Source organism: Triturus cristatus, chromosome 7 (assembly GCF_964204655.1).
Source record: "Triturus cristatus chromosome 7, aTriCri1.1, whole genome shotgun sequence".
Taxonomy (NCBI): Eukaryota; Metazoa; Chordata; class Amphibia; order Caudata; family Salamandridae; genus Triturus; species Triturus cristatus.
In genome coordinates this window covers 413,393,026-413,411,026 of record NC_140590.1, presented here as the reverse complement: position 1 = coordinate 413,411,026, position 18,001 = coordinate 413,393,026, and the positions used below count along the sequence as shown (strand labels likewise).

The window sequence follows — 18,001 nt, the reverse complement described above, 5'->3', positions numbered from 1 at the left end:
ATGGGTGTGTAAACAAATACACGGCGAAACTCATTGTCTTCGCCTTTTATTGGGTGCACTTCTCGTAAGGGATTTTGTCTATCCATATAGTACGGCGCTCTTTCTCTGCGGGGCAGCGAGAGAGAATCCGGACTTACAAAAAGGACATACTGCTTACGTGACACTAATATCTCTTTAATTAGCTTGTTACTAGAACCTCCCCATCTGTTTGTGAGTAGTTCCGTTAATATATCAGGTAAGGGACCAGGGTCAGCATGTTGGCTCTTATATAATATGAGGAGTTGCTGAATCATATAGATTCCAGCTAAACGTTGTTCATCTGCACTGAGATTAAAGAACGTGTGTGCTACGGTCTCATCACCGTATTTTTCAGGACTGTCAATCCAGTGAACAGCTGATCTGGCTAATTCTTGCTCATCCATGGAATCGAGGAGGTGGTAACCCCTTCGTTCTCGTAGTATTTTATCTGCGGCTTGAAACGAATGTTCAGGAGACTTCAGATTTATTATAGGCGTCGGATAAGTTCTGCTATTATTTGGGCATACTGAGTGTATGGGATCAGAAAAACATCTAGTATTTTCACAGGATCTTCCTCTGCCTACATAAGCTATGGTCTCTGACTGTCTTGCGGAATTCCCTGATTCGGACACTTCATCTTGCTCAAACTCGTCTGTTCCCAATCTCTCTTCATGAATACGCTCTATTTCTTTACGGATTTTTCGGCACATGGCTATTATACAATTTTGCTTATCGTGTCTCCCTTCTGATATATTCTGACTCCATCTTGTAAGAATAAGCATTGCATTCGGGTCTACCCCCGGACGGTCTTGATTTCTGATCACACAGTTTATGAGGAAACGTAACAGTTCCCCCTGTATCTCTACTTTCTGGAATTCCATAGCTCTGTTAATACATCCTGGATCTCGTCCTGTTTGAACAAAATGATATATGTTATCTAGATGCGTAGTCATTCCTGGTAACCTCGCTAAATACTCTGCGGCTCGCCTGATACGTAATGATGCCAGGACCATTTCATCCTCTTTACCAACCACCGGGTCATATCTACAATTTACAAGGAGTTCTTTAAGCGTACGTTCACTTACGAATTTAGGTGTACGAGAATGCGCTGACTCTTGAAAAACAAGTTTATTTATTCTGGGTGGTGTAAAGGTACTGCTAGCACCTCCCGTGGCCCCATCTGGGGCGTCGGGTGTGAATGGGTTCGTTGAACGTGACACAGCAACTATGGGCGTCGACACCCCTGTAGAATCGACTGCGGAGACAGATGCGGAAACAGATGTGCTTGCCGACGCTTGCGTCGGGACTTGCTGTTGCACGGGAACAGATACCTGATCCTGACGTTGAACCCCTACACCAGACGGTCTATGTGGTGCGGTGTTAGCATACTCGGGAGCTGCGTCATCTAGATATGAGGAAAGAAAAACATCTTCTGCGGTTCTGGGATGCCCTTTTTGATGTACCCTAATTGGAAATAATGGGGGTGGCAAGTCTTTTGGCATCTCTGTAACAGCCTTAGGTAGTCCTTCGGCTAGAAGGGGATACATACCATTCATAAGAGCATTTCTTTGTCTATTTACTTGTTCTGATTTCACTCGGATACCTTCCTTAATTAATAGATTTTCTTGAACTTTATTTGAACTTTCTTTACTCCTCTCTTCTTGTCTACGTGCTTTTTCTGTTCGTCTATGAGATTCTTTACGCCATAACTCAACAGCGTCTTTCTGTGACTGTCTGACCTTTCTTTTCCATAACTCTTCCTCTACTTTCATGATGCATTCTGCATCCCAGGTTCCCGCTACGGGCCACCTTTGACTTTCCGGCAATCCCTTGGTATAATCTACCCATAGATCAAGAAACAATATGGCATCTAAGCCATGCTTATGGTACATAAAATGCCCTGGAGTGTCCCTAGGAGGAATAGGAACTGCTTCTTCAAGCACCCCTTTTCTGGTAGTAATCTGTCTTAACTTCGAGAAGAGCGGCATATTGACAACTGATCTGATACTTACTCTTGAACTTACTTAATACGAAAAAAACCCCAATAATGAACAGTGTACAATGAACAATCATTCATACCACAATATGCAAGATATTTCTGAAAACATTAAACATTAAATATTTAACAATGACCGACAATGATGACAGTCTGCCTAACTAATCACCACGCTGAATTCTTGACAGTAACTGAATACTTCGGAATACTTGATATACTGCTAAACAGTACATATACACTGCTAAACAGTGCAGACCGGATTTGTGTACCCAAATCCGTCTTGACCGGCACAACCTATGTGCGCGTCAACACGCCTCCCCGGCGATGGTACTCACCGAGTAGCTCCTTGAAACGGAAGGCCTCAGAGAATGGACAGGACTCGATGACTGCGGACAGCGGACCCTCTGGACATCGGGATTTCGAGAAACCTGGTGGGCCTCTGTATACCTCGGATCTTGCTCTCTCAGCTAGGCTCTGGTCGGGATACTTCGCACTTCTCACCGCCTCGTCTGGGTTGATCGCAGTCTCAGTCGCCCCCGCTTGACCGGAGGGAGCTTACAGGAAATCCTGCTGGTACGCGTTTATGGTCCGTCCAGCTGTGGCAGGAGACCGGGCCTGCAACGCACCGCCGGCGCGTGAGATGAGAAAGTGTCCCTGTTCGGGCGCCATTATGTGGTAAATAAAATCTTCTTTACCGGACTGAATTTCATACGGAATCTTAAAATAAAGTAAAATAGCTCAAAATAACAAGAGGCAGAATCCGTGGTATAAGAGGTTTTCTAAATGGGCTTTATTCCATTCAAAATGGCCGACTCGAGTCGCGGCCTTCAGGTTCCGTCACCACGAGGGTTCAGGAAGTGAAGTACAATACTTTATTGACAGACATGCATTTTTATAATAAGTACATTACAATGAAACGAATGTAGAAGGCGTAACATTTGATAAGAAAAGTGACATAACAGGTATGTAATCGAAACTAGGCGTAATAAGGAATAAAAGAAACATGATTGGTTAGGATTATCAGACATAGGTGGATCTATAAGATAATACTTGGCATAGATGCGCGCGCAGCAGCATGACGTGTGAGTGACGTGCAACTAGGGGGTGAAGGGGACTTGACATTTAGCTCTACATGTGGAGACGAGAAGTCTGGGGGGTCAAGTCAACCTAATCCCAAATCATATCTAACATCCTATGTTTAAAGAACTATGTTATCCAAAAGGAAGGACTCTCGGACAGAATCTATTCTATACTAACTGTGTGTGCGTGTACAAGCGTCTAAGTGTCTATATGAGATGCGAGAGGCAGAAAACTTTCCATGGCAGCAGGGCTATGAATCACTTGCAGGAGGACGGAAAGGCTGAGTCCTTTGCTTGTGAGCTAAAGGAAATGTTTACCTAAATCACTAGACAGGAATGCATCGGCTGGAGAGCAAAATAGATAATTCGAAGGTGAAATACAGCTTCTTGGCAGGCAGGCGAAAGCTGGCCGAGGCAGGCACCGTTAGCTGCACAGGGAGTAGGACAAAGTTCATGGATACAGATGCGAGCTCAAGCTGAAGCTGTCAGAGACAGAGAGCAGGGAAAGGCTTTGAGGACAGAATCGGGCCTACTTGCCTGAACTGTAAAAATGGAGTAACTTAGCCATATAAAGTCGGTGGCCTTTCATACTTAGGAATCGAATATCCAGCCCATTGATGGCGGATCTGACAGAGAACATGTCGACGGTAGACACACATATGTTTGCGTCTTAGAAACTGGAACTGGAGGGAACATACATGTACTTGTAACATGCATATAGAACCGTTGGGGTCCAAGATAGGGGACATAACTGATCAGGAAAATCCACATTTCCACAGTAGAGTGAAATGAAAGTGCAAGTCTGCCCTCGTAGGACCCCTTTTACCATCACCCACCTCCCCGCCTTGTCTGAACAAACCTCTATCGGCTGGAACTTCACTCCGCTATGAAACAACAGCATCACCCCCCTGTGCTTGGTGGAGGCCGATGAACTGTACATGAGTGGGTATGACCTGTGCCGTAGCCTATGATCGTCTCCTCTACGCAGGTGTGTTTCTTGCAGCGCAACTACATCTAGGTGTCGATCTGATATATACTTCATCACCCTCTGACGCTTCTGGGGGGAATTAAGCCCCTGAACATTCCATGAGCCTAGGGATACAGCCATTGCGTAGTAGAATGTGTGCAACCCTCAGCAACCCAGCCCAGCGCCCCTCCTCCCGTCCCTGGTGTCAAGAAGAGAAAAGAAGAAAAGGAAAGAGAAGAAAAAAGAAAAGGGAGTAAAAAAAAACCAACCACCCCATTGCAACACAGCATTGAGATAGTAAGTACGCAGAGGGCATGGCAACCAGCCCCCCCCCTCTCCCCCCCGGCAACAATCATAACTCTTATGCATAAAGAAGAAATGGGGAAAACATCCCCAACATTAGGTCCCGGGCCCTCCGACAGGCCCACGCCCGCAGTCCCGCACCCAGCACCACCACTGCTGCGCCGGCCCTCCGCCCCGACTGGGCCTCCAGCTCGCGCGGCTTCAAGTGTTCAGAACCCGTGTCTGGGACTTCCCACCACGAGATCAAACAATCCTCCAAATGGCGCCACCCGTGGGATCATCTGGGAGGGGCGCGGCCCACCGTGGCCCAGTCCCCGGTCCCTGCCCCGGTGCCTCCAGTCGCCGCTGCTCCCCCCTCGACCAGCTCACCGTCCGGCGCGGATAGGCCCAGAATAGCCTTGCCTGCCTCCAAATCAGTCACTGTACGTTGCTTATTCTGGTACTCAAACGAGAGGCCAAAGGGGAAGGTCCAGCGGTACCTGATGTGCTCCGCTCTTAATTTAGTAGTCAGAGGCCGAAAGGACTGGCGCCTCGCCAATGTCGCTGGGGATAGATCCTGGTAAAGTGCACATGTGAACCCCTGGAGCGACACCTCCGCAGACCTCCGCGCCGCCGCCAGGACAGCCTCCTTAATTTTGTAAGAGTGGAATTTAGCCAGGATGTCCCTCGGCCTCCGTTTATCTCCAGGTGCCTGAAAACCCACCCTGTGTGCCCGATCGAGCTTGATCTTGAGAGTCTGCGGTTTCACAACCTCCGCAAAGAGACTTTCCAGAAAAGCCTCTAGGTCCGGGCCCTCCGCTCGTTCCTCCAAGTGGCGCACTCGAATGTTATCGCGCCGAGCGCGGTTCTCCAGATCCTCCGCCTTAAGCTGCGTTTGCGTCAGCTGATCCTGGAGGGCCTGAATCTGGCGTGAGTGGTCCGTGTATCTGCTGTCCAGGCTCTCATGTCGTGTCTCCAACTCCACTACGCGCGTGCCCACCGCGTCGACGTCGTGTCGGAGGCCAGCCAGCTGGTCGCGCAGGTCCGCCCGCAACTGGTCCACCGAGCGTTGGTTATCCCGGCCAATCTCCTCCCTCAGCTCCACCTTGAAATCTCGCAGGGAGGCCAGGAGATCTTCCTTAGTGAGTGCCATCGCTCCCGTCTGCGCCGCCGAGGCCCCAGACGGCCCCCTGTCCGCAGGACCAAAGAAGGCGGTCACGGAGGCGTCGCGTTTGGCCTGGCCCTTCTTCGCCGGCATATGGCCGCTCCCTCCCGGTTCTGCCAATGGTGTGTACAAGTAGGGGCCCCCCACACAAGCCACGGAGCCGCCGCCCGCACCGACCTCTCTCTGCCGCCGCTCCAGGCCTCTCCCGCCAATGCATCCGCCGGGACCCACCGGGCCCGCCAATCGCCACGGGCCTGGAAGCGAACCCTCACCGGCACCTCCGGACTGCTCCCCTCTGCCTCCGCCACAGACCAATGCTATCCACTCGGGCCGCAGCCACGCCGCCGAGGCCGCCCACCAGCACCGCAGGACCAAGGAGACCTCCGCGCCGACCCCTCCGCAGGCTCTCCGCCTCTTCAGTCCAGGTCAGTAAGCAATCCCACACGGGGCTCCCGGAGCCGCTCACTCTCGCCTCTCACCGTACTTTTGCCGCACCAACTCCTCTCCCTCAGCATGAGGCCTCAGCGGACGGCCCTACGCGGTCTCGGGGCCCCATCTCTGCGTCGTCCGCCGCCTCAGGAGGATCTCCCTCCGGATCGTGCCTGGACATCAACACGGCCCTTCCGGGCCCGAGCCCCCACGAGGGCCCCCAGGAAGCCGCCGCCCCTCTCTTCTCGAGGTCCAGCGCACCGGACTCTCAGCCGCGGCCGATACGCAGCACCACTCCAGCTGAGGGAGCCGCCATCTTGGCCGCCTCGGCGCCGCCGCTGCCGCGAGCCTCGGGAGCCCCAGCCAGCCGCCGCTCGGGATTCCTCCAGTTCTACATGCGCCCAGTAGCTCGCCAGTCCATGGTGCGAGCGTTCGTCCTGCCCAGGGACCCGGGAACCGCTCCGAAGCCGGGGGAAGCCCGGGGGGACACGGGAGCCGATGCGGATCACGTCCGATCGGCCATCTCGCCTAAGCCACGCAATATCTTAGGTTTTTAGGGGTTCCTGGCTACCCGCTGACACTGAACCCAAAAAATGTGACAATTCACCATGGCAAGTAAGAGGAATATGTGATCTACTCCCTTTCCCTGCCCATATGTCAAACCTTAGCCCACTCATTTCTTTTGTTTAAATCTCTGGTGTTCAGTGGGCTTTTGGCTTACTCCACCCCAGTGCAGGTTCCGGATAAACCAAGCCTAAACAACCCTGTGCCTCCCTTCCCCTGGGCGGGCAGAAAGACTGTTGGTGCTTCAGAGTTGGTATATGCTTGAGACCTTAATAAAAACATTATTTTCCTGGCCTAGTGAACCTTCTGTTGTTTGGGCAGTAAAACTGCTTTTATGTTTTTTTGGGCAAAGCACTTGCCTGTGCCGTGGTCAGTCAAAGGATATCCCCTCCTGCTTAATGGGCTTTATGCCCTCCTGGAAAGGGCAGATAGGAAGTAAATGTTCTCAACTCCTCTCTGGGAGTGAGATAGTAACACTGTTGTGAACCTTTTAAGATGTGGCAATTATAAAAAATATTCCTTGGGTTCCAGTGGGCTTTCTTACCCCCTAAGAGAATGTGCATGTCTTTTGCATTAATGTGGTAATGTGGAGGACAGGGACATCTCATCTCAGCATTCAACAGGTTAACAGTACCACTATGTATCAGTCCTTCCTGGATACCATCACCAACCTATCCCTAACACACTCTAAATTAATTATTCTGGGCGATTTTAACTTGTGGGAGAATGCAAATATGGGTAACTATTTGAGAGATTTGAAATGCACCTGTACTAACTTTAATCTCCAACAATTAGTTACCTCCCCGACTCATCAGGGAGGGCACAGTCTCGACCTCTTGTTTGCAAATGAGTTGGAAGTTGAGATATTAAACATTGTACCTCAAAACTGGACAGATCACTACCTAATTCATTTTAAAATGATGCTAGTTGGCCGACGGGACCAAGCTAAAACTTCTGCGACTTCCCGGAGGGGTAGAAACTGGGCTAAACTGGCCAGGACCGGTGCCCTCCTGTTTCCACCTACAGGAACCCCTTCCGTGCATCTAGCACGGTGGAGGAAAATTACACTACCTATCAGGAGTTTATTACGGATGCCCTGGACCAATTAATCCCACTAAGGAAAATAAAAACCAGAAATAAAATCTCTGCGCCCTGGTACAATGATGAACTGAAACAGTTACGCCTCTTGTGCAAGAAGGCTGAAAGGAAATGGAAGAAGGGGTACTTGGAGGAGGATATGTTAGTGCTAAAGACGGCCCAGGCCAAGTATAAGATGCTCATCCTAGAAAGTAAAGCCAACTTCTACGCCAAAACTATCGTACAAGCAACAAATGGAACCAGAGAACTCTAAGATTGTTAGAGACCTCTCGGCTCCAACTTGCTTGGAAAACAAAGTGGAGGCTTCACAGAAGTTATGTGATGAGATCGCTACCCACTTTGAGGAAAAAGTGGCAAAGATCGTTGGTTCTTTTAAGGATAACGAAACTGCCACTCAGGCCCATGGGTTAGAGGTAGCTGAAGGTGTCCCGGGTCAGCAATGCACCTTAGATAGGTTTCCTACCCTTTCAGACCGTATCTTTAACTGTACGGTGCAAAGCATATCTTCGGGTTCACCAATCGACCCCCTGCCCCAGAAGGTGTGGAGGTCATATGGCTGCCTGCAGGCCGACAACGGGAGCACCGTGGTTTTGGTGCTCCTGGATATGTCGGCCGCATTCGACACAGTGAGCCACCAAATTCTGCTTGAGAGATTGGAGGGTGTTGGGTTAAAGGGACAGGCACTGCAGTGGCTTCGATCCTACCTGACAGGGAGACAGCAGATGGTAACCTTGGGACCTTTTACATCTAGAACATCTTCCATAGCCCATGGAGTACCGCAGGGCTCCAGTATCAGCCCCATTCTTTTCAACATTTATCTACAACCACTTTTTTCTATTATCAAAGCATTTGGGGTCAAACTGGTCAACTATGCGGATGATACGCAATTGGCATTCTCTATGAAGGGTAAACAGGCTGTCCCCATGGAACGATTCCACGAGTGCATGCGTCTGACCACAAATTGGCTGCAGAGAAACTCCTTGCAGTTCAATGGAGGGAAGACCGAGGTACTGTATTATTCACCAGCAAGGCTGCCTCTACACTCACCGGTGGAGTTCAGGCTTGCCCCAGAGGAGGACTCCTTGGCCCCGGCTAAGACAATACGCAATCTGGGGGTCCTTATAGATAAAAACCTCCAAATGGAATCTCAGGCAGGCAAGACAGCCAGAGTGTGCTTTGGGCTACTGCTCCTGTTGCGCCGGATCTTACCGGTTCTACCGAAGGAGATGCGTCCCCTGGTTGTGAGCAGCACAGTGTTGAGTAGGATGGACTATTGTAACTCTCTGTATTTGGGGGACCCTCAATACATCTTCCAGGGGCTGCAAAGAGTTCAATCGGCCGCGGCTAAACTAGTGTTAAACCGCAGACGTGTCTCATCCTCTACTCAGGCGCTGAGAGAGCTTCACTGGCTGCCAATCAGAGAAAGGGTCCTCTTTAAATCTCTCTGTCTGGTTTACAGAGCAACACACGGGATGGGTCCAATTCCCCTTCAGGAAAAGTTCACCTGGTACCTCCCGCAGAGACAGCTCCGCTCTTCCAGCGCCAACTTGCTGGTAATTCCTAGATTCAAACGGTCTAGGATGGGCGGGAGGGCTTTCAGCGTGGTGGGTGCCCGGCTGTGGAATGAGTTACCACAGAAGATTAGACAACTCGACTCTTTAACTGATTTCAGAAAGAGCCTTAAAACATGGCTCTTTCCGAAAGCCTAACCCTGGCCACCCTGCTTAATCTCTCGCACCGGTAATATTTGTGCTATACCAGAGCGCCAGGATACCCGTAGGGTCACAGCAGTGCTATATAAGAATCAATACAATACAATACAATAAAAAGTGACTAAAAATAACTTTCACAAACCTTTTTGAAATAGAAAAAAAACCAAAAGCAAGAGCATATTAGGAGCTAGGCTGCCACAGATAAAGGCTGAAATCCGGCCCTTTAAGGAATCACTCTTCTCCGGTGTTCCATCTTGCCCCACAGATAAGTTAGGTCAGTTCATTTTTCTGGCACCTGGAAACGTGATTCTGGGGCATTTAGCTTGATATTTTTATTTACATTTTGCTCTTTGAAAACCATTGTAACAATTATATATAACCTTTCATTCAATGAAAATTGACATTTCAAGAGTTTCTTGATAAATTCCTGACAAGAATTTTCTTTTTCTCTTCACAAAATTCCATCCTTGTTTGTGAAGTGCCCATCTTGTGGAAAAAGGAAGGCCTACTCTGATAGCCATGACCTTTGCGTAGTATATTTACTGAAGGATAACAGTCATGGACTGCTAAAATTGTGAAACAGTGGCCCAGGGAAGCCTGAAGAACAGGGAGAAGATATCACTTAATGACCTGTGGGATGGAAGCCTGAAATCTACATCAGGAGGATCTGGCGGGCATGGAGAAGGAGTCCAACTGACCAGTGTGCCTTCTGTGCTGTCTAAAGTTTCTCATGGGGTACATCTGAGAGAAGGCATCATTCCAGAGAAAGATTTTGTCACACTCTAAGTCAAGTATGGTTGCAGCTTGCTTGCTATCAAAGGTAGGATCACTATCAAGGAACTAATGGCGCCACACTCTTGGACATCAAAAAGCAGTTCCATATGACATCAAACCATGTGTTGTTGAAACATCGCTCCCGTTCAACTTTGAGCCAACACTCAACATCTATAGAGCCAATCTCCGTCCGACAATGAAACTTTCCTCAACATTGTAAACATCAACATCAACATCAAGCAGGTTGAAGCTTTCTGAGGAGTGGGGCAAGTAGATGAAATGAAGGAGACTGCCCGAGACTTTTAATTCTGAGTACTCGAAGACCTATTCACCAACTCCTTCAGTCCACTTTCCAGCAACTTCTTCTCTGAGAAAATCTATGTCAACAAAGTGTTCTCCTCTGGTACAATCTACTCCATAAGTACTTGTAACAAAACTAGAGCAAGACCCTCTTTTATTGAGAATGGATCCGCCACCGATTTGGTGATTTGGTAGACAGCCAAAAAGCTTCATTCTACTTCTGCCGTCCCACCAGATAAGAAGAGCAGTCAACTTGATTCAGTGGGAATGAAGATGTGCAGCTGCAACTGGAATGAAGACCGCTATAGCCACTGCTTTATTGGGAAGATGTGAAAGGGCCCTTTGGAACTCTCTTCAGCGGTACTTTGAGAAACATCCTGGGGAGACAAAAAGGACCTCAAGGAAGTATTTCATGAGGGCATATTGGTTTGGAGTCAAGTAATACGTATAACTGCAGATTCTTCAGACCTAGCATGACACAGCTCCTGCCATGTTTTGGCCTTAAGAAGTAATTGCTGGCACTGATTAAGTGATCTAAAGCCTGAGATGCAACAGTGCATTATGAACCTTTTTTTGTGGCAATACACTTTTAAGATCCTATGCAGATAACGAAATGCCCCGTAAGAGGGTAGAAGTGGAAACTCCACAGGCACCTAGAAAAGAGAATGGATAACCTCGATACATGTCCCTTGACAGATGTTTTTTTACCCCTCCGAGTTCTTACCCCTTAATGGCAGCAACAATAGCAAAGGCAGTTCTATCATCATAGAACGTCTTCAAAAGTAAGAGAAGGGCACCAGCTGCTGCTGTCAAACCACCACCAAAGCTGTGGCTTTCTTCTTACCACCTCCTCTGTTAGTCACTCCGGTGGAGGGAAGCACCATGTGCAAGAGTGGCAAAGTATAATAGAAGACCAATTGGATGTAAAATATGGATACACACTGGTGTTAAAGTCTTCCCCTTCATCTGTTCCTCTGAGATTATCCTTGCAATACTATTGAGATCATTGTCGAAAGGAAGTCAACACCTCTGGAGAAACAGGTGGTGTAGGAAGCTATTTTCACATCGCAGTTACAAAGAAACACCAACGTGTCTCAGGTTTCTAGAGGGCAACAACCATTTCCCGTTAAGCGTCCTTCTATTCGGATTGAAGTCCGCACCAAAAGCCATGGAGGTGATCACATCATAGCTCCAAAAACGTTTTGTCTATCCTTAGCTACAATATTGGTTAAATAAGCCTGCAACATCAGGAGAAGTTCTAGGGCATTGTAATATGACCTTAGTGAATCTTTGCAAACCTGGTCTGCATGTCAACTACAAGAAATCACTGTAGTTTCAATTCTGTCAGTACACTAGCTAGGTGCAATTGTGGACCTGAAGACCACATAAGTGTTTATTTTGGAGGAAAGCCTATCAACTATATGACTGAAGGGTTGAATTTTGCTATGCAATGACAACTTAAATGTTGTCTGTGCTAGGGTCAATGGCGTGTTGTATTTTTATGGAGGCTAATCCGGGCTCCACATACACCATTAACAGCAATGCCGGGAGGACAAGCTCTATCCCAGTCTGCAATCCATTAATTCCTTTGGTGGTGTTGGCCACTAAATCTATAGAATATGGTGCTATTTCCTTAGGAGAACCCAACACTATCAGTCTTCACAGAAACCTTTCTTCTGGGATGGGGTGCTTACATGGGCCATCTGTAAGTTCAGTAAACACGGTCCATGAAGAAGATTAATTATTACATTCTAATGGAACTGAGGGCAGTCCTACTAGCTCAGTAATCTTTTATTCCATCCTTTAAGACAGGACATACACTACCACAACAATGTAGTAACTGAACAAACAAGGAAGGATGCATTGTAGACCTTTCTCTCCGGAAGTGCAAAGGATCTGGTGCCTACCTGAGTTATAGTTACTTTAGGGCACAAGTTATTGTTACTTGAGGAAACTATAATTGGTGAATTTCAGTGTTTTGTTTTTTAAAAACTGTGGGGCATATGCATCAACCAAACTAATACCGATTCCTTAATAGCGAAAAATAAGGAATCGCCATTAAGGAATCGGTAATTGGCATGCATCAACAGATTCGGTGAAATTTAGCGATTCCTTAAAAATCGCTAAATTTACCGATTCCTTAATAGCGGGGCACGCAAACGGCCTCACTAGCAAATAGCGAGTTCGGTAATACCGATTTGGCTAATAGCGAGTTCGGTAATACCGAATTAGCTATTACCGAATCGGTAATAGCGAAATCGCAAATTGCCGCGTCGCTCCGGGAACAGGCTGATGACATCACCAACCAGGAAATACTGCTGCCCCACCCACATAGCCTCGACAGAGGAGCAGACAGGAGCTGGAAAGAAGGACAGGCTGTGCAGAGTGAGGCCACACAGATCCTGCCATTCACATCACACATCCATCATGTCGCAGGAAGTGCCATCCAGCGCAGAATCTGCACGCAAGCGCAAGAAGAAGTTTTCGGACAGGGAGCTGGAGTACCTCATCGAGGGAGTGTCCAGCAAACACGACCGCCTCTTTGGCAAGCTGTCCCTCAAGGTGCCTGAGACCGAGAAGCGGCGCATCTGGCAGCGCATCCGTGAGAGGGTCAATGCGGTTGGCGTCACTAGCCGCAGCATTGACGACCTTAAAAAACGCTGGTATGACCTGCGGAAGCGCGCAAAAGAGAGGATTGCTGAGAGGCTCCGGGAGGCAAGAAGGACTGGAGGCGGAACAACCACTGCACCATCCAACACAGCCCTGGAGGACCTTGTGGAAGGGACGATAGAGCGGGAAGCCGTCGTGGGGGTGATCCAGATGGACACGTCCGGCGCAGCCACAAGTGCCCAAGGTAAGATGCATGCCTGTGCCACACCCAGCATAGCGTAAATCCATACCCATGCCCCCAGCCCAATCTCACTGTGTCTGCAGCTCTGGCACAGACAGCTCCACACATGACACTACTGCATCTTGGGAGTTGTAGTCTAGTCAGCCCAGAGTGCAGGTACAGGCGTAAATCCTCTGAGCACACACCACATATTTTGTACATGGCTGTAGACTGTTCATTTGTTGGACCACAGAGGGACATTAATGGGTACAACACTATGTAGGTGTAATCATCCCACTAATCATGCACTGTTTCACACACAGATGCATCACCTGGGGACTCTGACGACAGCGACCAGCTGATCATTTCGGAGACACCCGTGGAGTCAGACCAGGAGACTGCGCAGGATGCGCACGCACCGCCAACACCTGCCACCCCACCAGCACCACCTCCACCAGCGCCACAATCAACGGCACCAGCACCAGTGCCACAAGCCAAGGCACCAGCACCTGCGCCACATGCAACGGCACCAGCAAGACAGCCTGCAGCTAGTACAGCCACAATACCGCAGAGGCACAGGCACCAAGTTGCGCCCTTGCAGGAGATGGCAACCCCCCCCCCGCAATTGGCACCCACGCAGCGCACATCCACACCACCTGCTGCACCACCTGGAGGCTCAAGACACGCACGGCGTCACAGGGCCCGTCGCAGTTCCGTCTCCTCAGCAGACCAGGATGTCCCAACAACCTCTGCAATCGAGGAGAGGATGCTGTGTACACAGAACCTGCAGGGAAGACATGTGGCTAGCATCAGCTGCAATATCGTGCGCCTAGCGAGGGAGATGCGCGCCATGACTGCAGCAGTCACCGACATGGGCTCCGCGGTCAGTGACATGGGCACGGCGGTCAGGGACCAGACCACTGCGGTTGCTGATGGCAATGCTCAGCTCAGGGAGGAGGTACGTGAGCTCACCCGTGCCATCAGGGAGGGCCATGAGTCCCAGAGGAGGAGTAACCGGCAGCTAATGTCGCGTTCTGCCGCCGCTACCAAGGCCATACAACGGCACAGCAACTGCACCGCTGTGTTGGCACGCCGCACAGTCTCCCTGCAGGTGGACCTTGGGCACTTCTGCGGGGATGTGGCCAAGTCACTGGGACACATCACCACTGCTGTGGAACAACTTCAGAGCAGCACATGCAGTGCTGCAGCATTGGGAGGGGATGACACCAGTGAGGCTGCCTCCAGTGTCAGCAGCGTGTCACTGGCAGAGGCCAGCACCAGGCGCCGAAGTTCGCGTGCCTCCACGGGGACAGGCCGTGGTGAGGCTTTGGATGCACCTGAGCGGAGGCTTGGTGTACGTGGCAAGCGCCACTAGAAATTTGGACATGCTGCAGGTCCATGGTGGAGCAACCATGGCCATCCAATTATTGTGTTTGCACAGGCCTGACTTTAAGGAACCTTTTATTTACATTTATGCAATCGGAGCATGATTCACAATGCTAGTTCTGTTGCACAATCCTCAGTGCTACTGTGCATTAAACAGTTGCACCCAACACCAACTTGTAATGTCTCATTTTACCCAGGGTCAAAAATGATTTTGCATTATGTCTGTCCGCCTCCTATGGCCCTCTGCTGTGTTTGGGATGTGTGCCGGTCGTCGTTGGGCGGGTGGTTGGTCAGCCTGGGGGTCGTCATCCCTGTCCACCTCCATGGGTATCCCCCTTCTGGTGGCAATGTTGTGCAGCATTGCACATACAGCAATTATTCGACAGCATGTGTCTGGTTGGTATAGCATGGCGCCGCCAGTCTTGTGGAGGATACGGAAGCGGCTCTTGAGAATCCCAAAAGTCCGCTCTATCACATTCCTCGTGCTGATGTGTGCAGCGTTGTAGCGATGTTCCTGCGGGGTTGCTGGATTTAGGTATGGGGTGAGTATGTATTCCCGCAGGGCGTAAGCACTGTCACCTAGAAGATAGAAGCATAGACTTAGCATTGGTGATGTACATACATGTGTGGTGTTGGTGTGGGGAAGCGTAGTTCTACGTACCTAACAGGAGTCCCTCTCCAAATTCTCCATTGAGTAGTCGCCTGTGCATTCCACTGTTGCGGAAGATGTATGAGTCGTGTGTGCTCCCTGGGAATTGTGCCACTAGGTCCGTTATGATGTTGTTGGCATCGCACACAACCTGCACGTTGATCGAGTGGTATGACTTGCGGTTCCTGAAAAGGTACTCATTTGCTGACGGAGGACATATGGGGATATGCGTGCAGTCGATGCATCCAATCACATGTGGAAATTGTGCCACCTGGTAGAATGCCTGTTTGGTGCGGTCCAACTGCTGTGGGGTTGTGGGGAAGCTGATGTGTGTGTGTAGCATTGTCAGCATGGCATCTAGGAATTTCTTGAAGAAGCGTGACAGTGCGCTTTGCGAAACACCTCCGGCAACCGCAATTACCCCCTGGAAACTCCCTGAGGCCAGTAGGTGCAGGCTGCATAGGACCTGAACGTGCGCAGGGATAGCATTTGTCCTGTGTGTCTGGTGCTGCAGTAATGGTTCCAGGTCTGCAATCAGGCGCATGATCATAGCGCGATTGAGGCGATACTTCTGGTACACCTCGTCCTCATTCTGGCCGAGCAAGGTTATGCGCAGTCTGAACACTCGCTCCTGGACCCTTCTCCTGCGCTGTCCTGCTGCATTGATCCGCATCCTCCTTGCAAGCACGTAGAGGGCAGCCATTTTGTGGGAGCCAACAGGGTCTCCTGGGCCACATTTAAGGGTTTAGTGATTGCCTCAATCATTTGCACATGTAGGAAGATTTTTTTTTTTAAATAATTTTTTTTTTTTTTTTTTGTGACTTTACCTCCAGGTTTTGATTCCCCTTATTTAGCTCTGGCAAAATAGCGATTTTTGGGATTTTCGTTATTAGCGAGTTTTGTTGCATTGGGGTGCGATTCGTTATTTGCTATTGGCAATTTCCGGGAGCTAATAGTGATTTCGGTAATTGCGAATTCGGTATTTAGCGATTCGGTAAATTAGCATTTTGGGTATTAGCGATTCGGTATGTTCGAGGTTATTTATTTAGCGATTCGTTATTTGCTCGGGTTTTGGGTTGATGCATTGGGATTGGGTATTTTTCACACAATACCGGGAGCTATTAACGAATCGGTATTTTACCGACTGGATTTTGGCTTGATGCATAAGGGTGTGTATGTTTTAACCATTTTCACTGAACTATTTATCCCTTTAGAGTTTGTTTTTTCAGTGTGTGTGTATATATATTATATATATATTGTAAATTACCCTAGGATCCCACAGTGGATGGGACAATTCAGGGCTTCAGGGGTGAAGAAGGAGTATGGTTACAGGTGAAGACTAGGGTTACAGGCAAATAACTTTTCTTTCCTTCTGGTTACTCTGTAGTGCACTAGTTATTAGCTAACAGTTATAGCCTGTTTCTTATTGCAGCCAGGTTATTTCTTCGTTTTTTGTCAGCAATAGGTGTTGCTTAATTAACATAAGATGTTTGTTGGTTCTCCAGGGTCTCCTGTTCCTTGCCCTGACATCCTCCTGCAGATTAAAAAAGAGGAGGAACCTGTGCTGTACAAACCTCTGCCCTTAAAGAAAAAGGAGTCTGCGCTTAATACGGAAACACGTGAGTATACTCCTGATTATTCACACTCTAATCAGGTGTGATCGAATACTTAGTTACAGAGCAGAAAAAACGTAACTGAATAATAATGATTGGTTTTCAAATTTTCAAGATTACAACTTGGGGCATTTTATCAAAATAAAATAAATGAAACTTGGGGTGTGGCCACACAAGATGGCCGACAGGACGTGCTCCTAGGAGGCTCCCGGCTGATCCTGCATTATCCTGTAGCAACGGGCATCTACCCTCACCCTGCCATCGGGCCCTGAATTGTACCTCGATGGACTGCAGAGGAGCCCCTGTTGGTGCCAGTGGGCACTGGGGCCTTGCGTCCCCCCCCCCCTCCCCCGCTGCCCCCAGATCAGGGGAACTGTCGTGCACCTGGGGGGTGGCGCTCGCCTGGTTTTTGTGGTGAGCGAACCACAGCTGGTGAGACACTCCCAGGCGCGCAACACCCATTGGGCTCACCGGGCTTCAGCCCCCCCCGTCGTGTGTGACAGCCCGGCTGAGACAGCCTCGCGGGCTGGCGTCCGTCTAATTGCAGCCGCACCAGAGTACTTCACGGGTCTTTAAAAGACCATTTATTCGTTAATGAGGCTTTTGTTGTGTTTTCACCCCTTCTTACAGCCATTCTGCCTATGGCTGGAAGACTTAGCCCCCCCCCCCCCCGAAATCTTTTTAACCCGCCTCCGAAATTTGGCTCTAGTTGCCTGCCTGGACACTCCCATGGTAGGCCGGCGTCTTTCTGCACCTTTGTGGGGAGGAGTGAGGGGAGTGGCGCAGTACTGACTGGCACTCCTCGCCCCTTAATTTTTCTGCCGGCAAATCTGGGGTGCCCCCACCCACAATTGCCTTGGCCGCGGCTGCCCGGCTCCGGCGAGGGGAGTGGAGGGGCCCTATTGAGAGAAGGAACATCCCTTTAAAGCTGGAGTCACAGACTGAAACTGGGCCCGAGTGACCACTGGGGTGGCTCCTCAGCAACGTGGCAGCGGTGAGTGGCCACCTTTTTGGGCTGGGCCCTGGGGATTACTTCATCAGACGGAAATAGCCAGAAGTTTTTTAAGGCCTGCTTGGTAAAGATCTGATTGGAAGGCCCTAAAGCTCCAGCTCTGAGTTTGAGCCTGGGGAACCTGTCC

At 49.6% G+C, this 18,001-nt stretch overlaps 1 protein-coding gene across 3 annotated transcripts in view; it reads left to right on the top strand.

The window, feature by feature from the left end:
* LOC146809824 (uncharacterized) overlaps window positions 1-18,001 on the top strand; it is a 387,952-nt gene that overhangs the window by 98,770 nt on the left and 271,181 nt on the right. For all 3 annotated transcript variants that reach the window (XM_085616679.1, XM_085616678.1, XM_085616680.1), the window contains one exon: window positions 16,755-16,868. In XM_085616679.1, the coding sequence (XP_085472805.1) occupies window positions 16,755-16,868 (114 nt within the window). The remainder of the gene's footprint in view (window positions 1-16,754; window positions 16,869-18,001) is intronic.